This window comes from Scardinius erythrophthalmus (assembly GCF_964197995.2).
Source record: "Scardinius erythrophthalmus genome assembly, chromosome: 3".
NCBI lineage: Eukaryota > Metazoa > Chordata > Actinopteri > Cypriniformes > Leuciscidae > Scardinius > Scardinius erythrophthalmus.
In genome coordinates this window covers 8,125,768-8,138,116 of record NC_138223.1, presented here as the reverse complement: position 1 = coordinate 8,138,116, position 12,349 = coordinate 8,125,768, and the positions used below count along the sequence as shown (strand labels likewise).

Sequence of the window (12,349 nt, the reverse complement as noted above, 5' to 3'; positions counted from 1 at the left end):
TTGGTTGACATCATTGGCCCCGCCCCCACTGGGCCTAGGTTACATCATCTGGAAAGGAAAATAATTTCAGAGGCGGAGCCAGTGATTTGAAATAACATGCACTGATGAATTGTGCACAATATTATCAGGAACATGAAATGTGGAAGTAAATATTCCATTTTGATTTCCTGTTGACTGTCAACATGAACGCAGGGTTACAAGATGCTGTCTAAGAAGGCATCGCTCGAACAGGTAGGGACACTCGCAAAGATTCTGGTGATAAAAATAGGCTTTTGTTCACTCTGAGGTGTTTCTGAGATGCAAGTAATTTCACAGAAGCAGCCTCGGGGTCACACTCTGTGTGTGTGGCAGAGATGGAGCCGCAGACAGAGTTGCCCTTAGACAAAAGTAATAATATTTCGAAGGCGCTCCGGGGCTGGGTCTCACAGACCATTCAGTACATGAGAGGGACCAAAGTGTTTGTGTGTTTGCAAGTGGAACTGAGCCAAGGTGGGCCAGAGATCTATGGGTGGAAGAGAGAAAGAGGAAGGGAGAAACAGAAGGCTAGACTGTTTTTGGGTAAAAGTAATATCACATTACTCCAAATATTCCAAATCCAAATATAGACATAAAATCATCGTTGTTACATGTACTCACTATATTAACAGTAAATTACGCACAATTACAAGAAGAACTGGGCAGTAATGTTGTAGTCAAGACCACCTAAACTGAGACCAAGACCAGTGTTGAGACCAAGACAAGACCAGCGAGGCAGGGTGAGACCGAGTCAAGAACAAGACCAGACCAGCACTCCTCAAAATCATCTAAAAGGTCCATATCTACTGTCTGAGAAGTTACCTGAGCGGTTACCAATCAAATCACTAACAATAAAATTAATCTTTGTTGTAGAGGTGGCACAGAAGTTGCATCTGACTTGGTAAAATTAGACCTGCATAAATAATGTTGGTGATTAATGTTTTAAAAATAACATTTTGAATATAGAAATATGATGGGAAAACAAAATGATAGGCCTACTTTTAAATATGAAACTGTAACTACGCCAGTAGGTGGCGACAAAACACTTAATGAGTGATTCAATCATTTATTCAAGGAATTTGTTCAAAACAGCTGATTCATTCAGCAAAGAAACGCGTTAAAGTTCTGCCATGGATTTTTTTTTGGAACTATATTCGTTGTCGAAATAGCGACTTAAATTGTCTAAAATGTAAGTCACTTAATATTAACTTATTGTTTATTGAACATTTGTATAAAATCAATATCACTTCTGCAATCATGCTTTTATTCGTGAAACAATAAGCTCTTGCTCTTGTGATATTGCTTAATTATATCCTATGTTATATAAAATAAAAAACAAGATACTTTTTTGCAATCAAATCTTGAATTTGTGGGGCATTTGTATGAATTTTGGGCATCTAACCCAATTATTTCTAACCCAACACAACAGTAACAAAAGAAATCACATTAGAAATAATTTATTAATTGCATTTTAAGCAGTAAGTTCACAAAAAATCACATTAATGTTAATATATATCAGACAATGCACCAGCAATTTAGTTATATCCTTGCAGTTGTGGTCTTGACCGGTCATGAGACAAAACAAGACAGAGACAAGACCAGGTACAAAAGTGATCGAGACCGGGACAAGACCAAGACTTTCAAAAAATGGTCTTAAGACTAGTCTCGAGCACTACAACACTTCTGGGGGAGCATGACGGTATCATGCTGAAATGATCGCTACCACGGTATAAAATGTTGCTATATCATTTATATCACGGTATATAATGAATGCAACAAAGATTGTTTTGGCTGTACAGAAGAAAGCCACTGTCTAGCTTAAGTAAGTTTTTAATTGATTCATTTCCGTTGTAAAAATCCTTAGTTATTAACTTACACAACATCGTTTTCAACTGGAAAAAAAGGAAACTTTTAATGCGCTCTGGTCATTAAAATCACATTTGTCATTGAATCAAACAAAAGAGAAAATCACTTACTGCCCTTGACTTATTGTTAACAAGATAAATGGTAACACTTTATTTCCTTATTAACTTGTTACATAGTTACTATAGTAATAATTATAAATTATGCATAATTACATGCATAATACTAATATAGTAAGTAGTTAATTAATATATAAATGTATAATTACACTGTAACAAGGACATCTTTTTTCTTATTTTTAATAATAGAAATGAGATAAAGTAACACAAAATACTATATCGTGATATATATTTATCGTGTTATCGTGAAATAAAATTTCTCTATTTGTGAAATTTGGTCATTACACCATTAGCTAAAAGAAAGTAACCCTAAACAAAACCCCATTCCCAAGTACGTATAGTTAATTATATTAATCAGTACTTAAATGTATTAAAGGAAAGATCAAAATAATGTGTTACCAAAATCTCTATGATTTTATATTTTGTATACAATGAATGTGAATGGGGAATGGAGCTGCATGTCATGCTCCATATTGTACAAAAATGCTGCTTGCACATTGAAAGTAGTTCATATAACTTGTGTGATATTTTCAAATGATAAATTAGTGTTATGAACAGGATCTAATTAGATTTTGCATAAAATCTACATGACAGCACTAAAATCTGATTTAAATACTGGGCTTGACAGCCTCAGTCCCCATTCACTTCCATTGTGAAAAATAATAATAGCTGTTCTTTTCATTATATTCTGCCTAACATCTCCTTTTGTGTTCAACAGAAGAAAATGATACAGGTTTAGAATGGCATGAGGGTGAGTAGATGATGACACAATTTTTTTTTTTTTTTTTTGGTGTGCATTATTAAGCATTTGATGTGCATTATAGACAGGCTTCTATAATACACAATTATTTTCTACTTTTCTCTCTCTCTCTTTCCTTCTCTCTCGTTCTCCCTCTACCCACTCATAAAGCTTTGTTTGTGATTTTTCTCATCATTCAGCACAGCACCAGTGAGCTCATCTTCTTTACAGAAATGTATCTGCCCCCCCTCCCTCTCTTATTTATCTCTAAAGAGACAGAAAACCATCTTGCATTCACCTTTTTTACCAAAACTACTTTCAAAAGATGCGGTTACCTCATTTACACACAATCTATGTCGATAAGAGACGCGATCTGCAAGAGCAATTTGTGTTTTTGACGGATTGGATTTTTCATGCTCTCGTCGTCACGCTTCTTTGTGTTGTTAACTGCTGCCCCCTAGTGGTGACTGGTCAACATTACGCAGCAACATATAAAAAAGCCTCAGTTTCTCATCGCTAAGGATAAATATTACTTCTAGATATGTAACGTGTTGCTATGGTGATGGGCTCACGGTCCTCTTTACAGAGAAACGAAGATGATTCGGAGGACTGCAGAGTAAAAGAATGCGGAGCCGATGACATTGTACTGAGAGCGGCGGAGTGTTACCATGGAAATAGCTGTTCGTTACACGCCTGAAGCGCGCACACGCGAAGTGTGAACGCTTATTTTTATCAATGAAACAACAGGTTCCGCGTGAGAAAGAGGGAGGAATTGTGTACCAAAATGATGACGAGCGAGGAAGGGGTAAAACGGGTTCAACAAAACATAAAAGAAAAGAAAGCTGTTTTGAGTATAAGAAAATTTTAAAGGGATACTCACCTAAAAATAAAAACTCACAAAACAAAAAAAAACACAAAAGACGACATTTTGAAGAACATCCTAGAATGTATTGACATCGAATGGTCGCTGAAGATTTCAAGTCGCAAAATCACAATAAAAATAAGCTAGTCTAATTACAAGTCTTCTGAAGTCATACAGCTTTGAGGTGTAGGGCCGTTATTCACTCATATCAATAGACCTTATTCACAGCAGCGCCATCTTTTCTTTTTAACTGTAATAAAAGTGAGGCTGTGGAGGATAGACATCTCTTCAGTTTGCTGTATTTAATGAGTTTTTGAATTGTTCTGCTGACAAAACACTGCAAAATATCTTAAATTTCAGTAGACAAAAAAACCAGATAAGCTGTGGAAAATTATAGCCTAGTGAAGTAGTGATCTAGGAGCTTTATACAGCGGATGCCATCAGCCTCGCTTTCATACCTGTCATGGCGCTGCTCTGAATAAGGTCCATTGAATCAATTGGTTCACTGAAACGTTTCGCATCTGACTGATACGAACGCTTGAAAATTGTACATTTCATATTGAATCTTTGTCATTTTGTTAAAAATCTTTACTACAGATACTATTTTTATAATATTGAAGTTGTTCTGAGAATTTTTTTTGTCCATACAATAAAATAAAAAATCCCAGTTTTTCCATCTTTAAAGTTTAGAAACGACATAAGTTGTTAAAATTTTAATGACCCTGTTGTTCTGACATGTTTATTTTTTTTATTTTTTTAGGTAATATTAGATGCATTTGCAAAAACTACATACAGTATGTAACTACAAAAGGATTTGAAAAACATGGTTTAAAAAAAAGTTTTGGAAGGAGTATAGAACTGCTGACACCACTTGACATGCTGTCACCTGCCAAACACACACACACAGACACACACACAAAAAAAAGAGAAGCTGAAGCTCTAGAGAATTGTCACTATTTTTACATTTGATTCCTCCTTTCCACAGTTCATAGCTTTATACTGTTCTCCACAACCATTTTAGCTGCCCTTAATGTTAGACATGACAAATCAGTGTCAAAACCAAGACTTGTTGGATTGTAGCTAGCATTGTAGGGCTGTGGCATCTCCAAAGCAGTGTTCAAACACAGCCGAACACATGGGCACAGGCAATCATTTTGAAAGCATTGTTATTAACAGCTGTTGTTCACAGCTTGTCAAACGAACAGTAACAGATTGTACTTTTGATTGTACACAACAGAATGTGCATTTCATATATTGACATTAATCCAGTTTAAGGATTAAAATCTTACGTGCTCGCAAAAGTGAATATGCAATGACTCAGATGACAAAGGCAGCAGAAAAAGAGGTAGTTAAAAGCTTGGTTTCTTTAATGCAAGAATCATTATTGTACATTAACAATTCAATGGTCTCTGCACAGCTTTTTTTTCTTCTTTTTTTTTTTTTTACAATATGTACCACAAGTCTATGTCAGCACCTACAGGTATTTACATTACATAATGTTACACTGGAGACAAAGGTGCTGGGGAAGAGTGACGAAAGAGGATGAATGAAAAAAAAAAAGATGGATGCTCAGGAAGATTGAAGGGAAATTACTGAAGAAAAATAAGTGATTGAGAGATGTGCATGACAGCGGAAGTATGGCTATCACAGCACTTGTGCCTGCTGCTAGAGCAGAATTAAGAGAAGGCAAAAAAATCATGAATAACATTGTCAATAACATTAAAATAAAACATTTGTTGCTTTTCAAAGCCGCAGCGTGGTAACTGAAAGCTGGGGCAGTGACAGGTGCTGGAGGAAGAGGCAGGTACCACACACACACGCACAAACACTCTAACACAAAACCCATCAGTCGTTCACTCACACACATCAAGTACTTGTATACACAGTCATACAGACATTGCTCATTATGTTGCGAACATGCACACAAAAATGTTGTTCTTGCGTTCGATAACCTCTCAGTTCAGCCGTAACACAGCCATACACGCACACAATCAACTCACACAGCAATATAGTGAATGAGAGTTGTGTGTTTGTCGACAGGATCCTATGGAAGGGCACTTAGGCCTCTGCACTGAACACCGTCCCCCGTCCCCCACCGATGACCTCAACTGGGCTCTGTAGACCAATCAGAGAATGTGCTGGGCTGTGGTGAGCACTGTTATTGGCTGCTTTTATTTCCTGGTCTGAATAAAGATGGGAGGATGACTGAGGAGTGGCATTTTTTTCGCTGTTGTTGTCGTTGTTGTTTTCTTTTTCTTAAGAGCTCAGATCATCCTATTGCGTTTGTGAGTGGGCGAGTCTGTTATGACATCATTGCACTGGGCGGAGCTTCGTTTCCGAGTTCCGTTGTCGAGGTGGAGCGCCATCTCTTCAGCAATGAAAGTGTTGAGGTCCACGTCGTGGAGGCCGTTTCTGCGGCGGCTGGGGGCGGAGCTAGCGCTCAGGTGTGTGGGTGAACCCGGGGCTCCAGAGCGCATACTGATACTCGCCATGGCTCCGCTCAGACCTGTAACACACACACACAGGTAGGAAAACATATGAAATATAAATGCCTGAAATATATTTTTTTCAGGGAAAACCTTCAGGGACATTTTGCAGGACTATTTCTGTGAGAGAAAAAAAATCCATTTTAACAATACCAGTGGCCACAGAGCAAGCTGGAGTGGAAGTGTACAACTCAAACTGCCCAAAGCAAGGGAGCACTTTATATTATACGCTTCAAAGAATGTCATAAGACACATTTCTGTACTGTACAATGCAAACGTTTTTTTTTGTTTTTTTTTGCCTGAAAATAACTTGCATTACATGTGTGTTTAGATGGATAGATGCATTATAAATCTAAGCACTGTCGTCAGGCACACTCACCATGCAGAGCAATGGCCTCCCTGAAAGGCTGCAGGTCTGTTTCTACAGATGAACTCGTCTCCGAGGACGTGGGTCGGCTTGGTGACACCATTGCAAGTCTTGGTGGAGCCCTGGAGCTACGTGGCGGTGGGGCTTTACCACAGAGAAAGCTGATAAGATCCTCACGCCGAATAGTCCGCCTCCTTTTCTTCACCCACGCCAGGACATCTTTGTTTCGTCTCTGATGACCGATCTGAATACCCAGCTCATAACTCCGCTGATGGGCATCAACACTCTCTGGAAGATGGCAAAAAAAAGCATGAGCATTTCTGTATGTATGTGAGGAATCAGCCCAGCTGCATCAATGTCTCGTGGTGTTTTATGCCCAATGATGTCAGTCTCATTTAACAATCTGATATCAAAAGCTCTTCTTAGAATTTTTAATTCGGCATCAAGCAGAGAGTAAGTGTTTGATGTGATGGAGAAACTGAACAGCAGGTGAATTATTGGTTATGATTACAATAAGAAGCTTTTAATAATGTAATTATGTAAATGTTACATTAACTTCCAAAGCAATTGCATAACACCACACATTTTCGTTCTGCCAGAACAGCAGCATCATCTCTCCTCAGGAACGGCAGCCACTGTTCTTCAATCTATTACTTTCAATCCATAATAGGCAACAAATAAACTGCCTCAACCAAAACTGGCAGGCATGAAGATTTGTTTCAATAGACAGGGTTTCCATTGCCAGGCAGGAATCAGACTGAAATGAATTTTACGCTTACAAAACCTTGAGATGAGGTGCATGAAATGATTCAAGAGATGATTAAATCTCACCGAGGAGTTTATAAAGAAAAATGGGAGGTTTTAGAAAATACACTTGGACTTAATTTCTGGTTCAAAGTTCACAATGTGAAATTGCACACTGAACTTTTGATAGATAAAAAAAAGTTCACATGTAAAGGCGGTGATCAAACTTGAACTAGTTGATATATTTGATCTGATCTCCAGTAAATTGAACACACAAACACCTCCCTGTTCCTGACAGCTCTTAATGACGTGACTCAAATCATCCACATGACACATCTGACATCCTCATCATCTCTCATTACCCCAACTAAAGACTAACTTCTGAATGATGACTCAAGTTTCACTAGCAGACTCATGGCCATGGTGGGTCTCATAACTGCAGTCTCATACACAACTACTTTAGGGCTGTGAATCACATTTCCACAATAACAATCAGCCAGATTCTAGGAAGAGGAGTAAACCAATATGATTTTAATAACTGCTGTCAGCCATATTGTTTCTAGTCTCAAACATATGAACAACCAATTATTTTTATGTCAAGTCAAGTAACCATTTATTTGGCGCTTTTAACAATACAGATTGTTCCAAAGCAGCTTTACAGTGATAATAGGAAATTAAAGCAACAGATTGTTTTGGCTTTATGGCAGCTCTAGAATAAATTTATTGTCCAGCTAAAGTTAGTTTTGACTGATTCACTTAGCTATTAACACGACACCGTTCTAACAGAAAACCCTTAACGCATGATTTGCACAAAACAGTGCCTGTTGGCTCGAGAACGCAAACCTTGAAATCGGTTCCACGGTGCAAGCCATGAAACATTTTGAAAAAAAAAAAGATCATTATGCGCAAACTTCAAAAACGCAAACCTGTGAAAACGCTGACGGCGTGCACATGCGTATTACGCATTCAGTCTATAGTTATGCGCGTTTGAATATATATGTGCGCAGGCGTGTAGTCTTACTTTACAAACTGACCTCAACAAATTACTTGTCTGGCCTTAATTAATAATAAAGGATTATTTATCGCTTCCGTGTAACTAATGGGGCAGGCAGGAGTTATCCAGTAAAAATTTGGATTTTTCTAGCCCTATTCGGACAGTGGATGTCTGTAAAAATAAATTTGCATGGAACGTGCATTCGGATGGCATTTATTCACGGCGGAGGAGCGAGTTTTGTGATCCTACGAACCCGGGAACGCGCTAATATCCTATTTATTATCTGATTATTTAACCTCCTGTTTAAAAATAGGAAGATAGATGCGCTGTAGTTAAAATGGTTTTCTGTCTTGTATTTTATCTCAAAATGATTGGTCATTTTAAAAATGTGGAAATTAGCAGAAATAAGTTAATACAGCCTATTATTTACATGAGGTAAACAAAGCTGCTAGGTTTATATTTTTAATGTATAATTGATGCCATAATAACGGCCCATTTCAACTGTTTACATGCTTTTCTTCTCTTTCTCCTTTAAGCGGTAATATGAAATATTGTTTTTCCAGCATTTCAGTAAAAAAAGTGTAGACTACATCTTTAAAATGCATCCAAAGCATAACATTTATCGTACGGTATTTCAGATGTGGATTACCACACGATCTTGGTGTTTGTCAAAAAACAGTAGGTAATTCAACCAGGGATTTTTACACGGGTGGTGGAAGGACTTTCTGCATTGGATGGCAATAAAATCAGACTAGCCCCTGTAAATGCTGAAAATACCTTGTGTCCCCATGACAAATAATTAGTTTGAATAGGGCTAATGACTGTAAAAACAGCAGATTGCAAAAAGCATCTTATTTGTGCTATAAATGAGACATTGAATTTCTAACTTGACCAATTTATTAGAAAAGTGATTCACAGCCAAACCCTTTCATCCTCTTTCTATCTTTGTTGTAAACGAGATTGACTTACATAAACTGAGCAAACAACATCTTGTTCACTCAGTCAGCAGCTGCTCAATCATGAAATAAGTGCTTCATCTGTTCAGTGTCATTCAAGATCATTTATAGCACAAACAAGATGCTTTTTGCCACCTACTGAAACAAATGTAACTTAAGTGATTTTTTTTTATTTACTCAACACACTGACTCTGTGAAGGGGACATTTTGTTCAGAATGCCAACCAATGACATTCCTCTTTACACTCTAGACTTAAATGCTATTGGTTTGTGCTATAGTTTTTCTTTGGAATTAATTATTTTCTAAAGTGAAAGACTAACATGTGTAGATCTTTTGTAGATAATCTAGCCCCTGGTTTCACAGACAGGACTTAAGCCTAAAATCCCAGAATAAAATGCACGTTTGAGCTATCTTAACTGAAAGCAACTTGCACTGACATATCTTAAAATGTCAGTGCCATTTTTTTTTGTCAAGATTGCACACCAGTAATGTTTTTTTTCTTAAGAACATTTATGTAGTCATTCAACAGATTCATTTAAAAACAGGGATTTGTTGAAACAAAACAATACTAAAGCAGTAAATTCCAATCAACTGTAGTTCACACATACGAAAGCCCATAGTATACCTCATTTTGGATGTGAACACGTAGTGCACTTCATCCTTGTCCAGTGTCTGTGCCATTTCTCTCTAGAAGGTAGGACCAAAAAATGTCTTTGTACTCTTTTAAAACTACAGTTGCAGGTATCCTTTAAAGTCACCAAAAAAAAAAAATCTAAATAGACAATTCTTGTTTTTTTTTTTTTATGGAATATTGCAGTATTTATAATAAATTATTTTTCTATGCACACATTATTCATGTGCCATTGTAATCTTTAATGAAAATAACTTCCCCTCCCACTTGCAGCGACATCTCTCCTCTGATGACGGGACAACCTGTCACTCACATGACATCACAGCAATAGCAAACATTCATGTTCGAGAAGCCATTTTACTCGCAGATACATCACAATAGAGAAGAAAAGACTATCACAATTTCCATTTTATGCTGACTTTACTCCCCACAAACAAGCACTTGTCAACTTTGTTGATGCTGTCTCAGTAGTTTGTTGTTCCATCTCCTCCATTTCTTTTTGACTAAAAAATGAAATGTCCACAAGGTGGCACTACTACACTGGACCAATTTAATTAGTGCAAAAAATTCAAGGTGCATTACGAGCTGAGTGTACAGATTACGCATGTTAAGGAAAATCTGTCTGTTCATGCGTTCAGTATGCCTACCTACATGTGTACAGTAAGCACACACTATGCTAATGAGACTATGTCACACACACTGTACGCACACACTCTGGCATATGCATAAAAACCAAAGTATGCATTAGGCTGTAGTGTAGTCGTGTAAAATGAAAAACTGTTCATGAAAGGTTTCTCAACTTACCTTTGTATAGGTTAGTGACGGCAGTTGCAGCATTTTGAAAGGGAACCCACAAAGAGCGCCCCTGTTGTTGACATACTCTATCTGAGGGAGTGATCAAGACAGGACAGGAAATGTTTACGTTGCAAGAGGAGATACATCATTTCCCATTCATATAAGACACATATTTACCCACTGTTTAAAAAAAAAAACCAAGACAACTACACCAACATCAGGTTCAGATTTAGCACCTTTACAGCACTGACTATGTGTCATGAGATAGTGAGCTGCCTACTTAAACAGCACTTTTGGGCACCATAAGCACGCTTGGAATGTTCTTAAAGCGTGTATGAGGATCATAAGTGGGTTCTACATAAGCAGCTCTCTATGTTTTTAGACACAGCCATTAATTAGACGACGTCTAAATTTGATATGTAGCAAGTGGACTCTACGCCATTTTGTTGTGTAGCTTTAGTTTATCTTATTGTATCGTTTTGTCCAAGTCAGATCTTTGTGTATGAAAGCATGGTGTGCTGTAAACCAGCTTTATAGTGTTTCATTAATTTAATAACCGATATCAGCAAAAACAACACAGCCCTGAAACAATAACGCAAAATATTTGAACTTAGCCTGCTAATCCTGCCTTCGCCATTTTGTTTCGCATACTATTATTGTTGTTCTTTTTTTTTTCCACACGTTTTCATTCGTTCATCACAGTTTGTATTCTTAGATCTTTTCGTCTACGTATATGGCGTTTGAGTTCATAACAGATGAGATTTCGATCACAAATCGTTATTTTCATCAGATGAACTCCTCCCTGCACTTCGCCATTTTGTTTCGCTGATAGACAACCAGCTGGGTGAAGCTTTAAATATATTTTTTTTAAATCACAAAACACGTTTAAATGTACTGTGCCTAGTTTTAATATTAAATAAAGACGGACAATAGATGACATTTCCTTACAGAAACTGATTTGTGTGTCAGTTTACGTTGCTCGTCTGCCACTTAGCATCAATGCTAATCTGTAAACGCCACCGGCCTTCAAACCAGCCAAACAAAAGGCGAAATTATACTAATTAAGCACTAAATGTGTGTATTTCATTATAAAATAACCCCTCGACGTCTTAATGAGATCTTGTTAGATTTAATTTGGTGGCTATCCGTTGAGTTTATGAGTTAGTCTCCTTTGTTTGCCAGTGTCAGAGTTAGCTGGCTAGCTCTCGGTGAGTTTTTATTATACATATCGCACCTTTATACAGTTGAGCGACGGCAGTGGCTGAGTTCTGGAAGAGATGCCAAAGTTTTTGTTGGCTCTGCTCGGTCTCCTCCTCGCTCGGTTCCTCCTGCTCGGCCTCGGCTAGGCACTGCCGCTCCCATTTGGAGAACCAGTGCTCGGGTCCGTGTTCCTGGATCTCCGCTTCCCCCTCCTCCTTCTTCTCCTCCATGGCCACGAAAAAAAAACACTAAAACCGCTGCTGTAATGCTCTAACGTTCGCTTAAACAACTCTCCGCGGCGATTAAACCCGGACGTAGTCGTTTGTCGTCGGCGGCGGCCTCATCGACAGCTGTTAGTTTACGTCTGCATAGCGAACGGTGCTTGCACTTCTCCGCCACACAGTCGATGAAAACAACTTAACGTTGCCGACACACAAACCCCGCCCTCTCGAGTCGGCCTCGACGCTCATTGGTTACAGGCACACAGGGCGTGGCTTGGCGTCAACGGCTCAACTGTTTATTAGATGCACCAACTGTCTGTCATATGTCACGGAGTGACAATGAACGATGACACCGCC

General features: G+C 38.1%; 1 protein-coding gene across 1 annotated transcript; it reads right to left on the bottom strand.

Annotated features, from left to right (window-relative positions):
- Positions 1-4,943: 4,943 nt before the first annotated feature.
- On the bottom strand, positions 4,944-12,266 carry hapstr1b (HUWE1 associated protein modifying stress responses b). The gene is made up of 4 exons (XM_081361464.1): positions 11,806-12,266; positions 10,581-10,661; positions 6,464-6,739; positions 4,944-6,104 (listed from the first exon to the last, which is right to left on the bottom strand). The coding sequence occupies exons 1-4, from the start codon at positions 11,999-12,001 to the stop codon at positions 5,863-5,865; spliced, it is 795 nt and encodes a 264-aa protein (XP_081217590.1). The 5' UTR covers positions 12,002-12,266; the 3' UTR covers positions 4,944-5,862.
- Between the last annotated feature and the right edge of the window lie 83 nt (positions 12,267-12,349).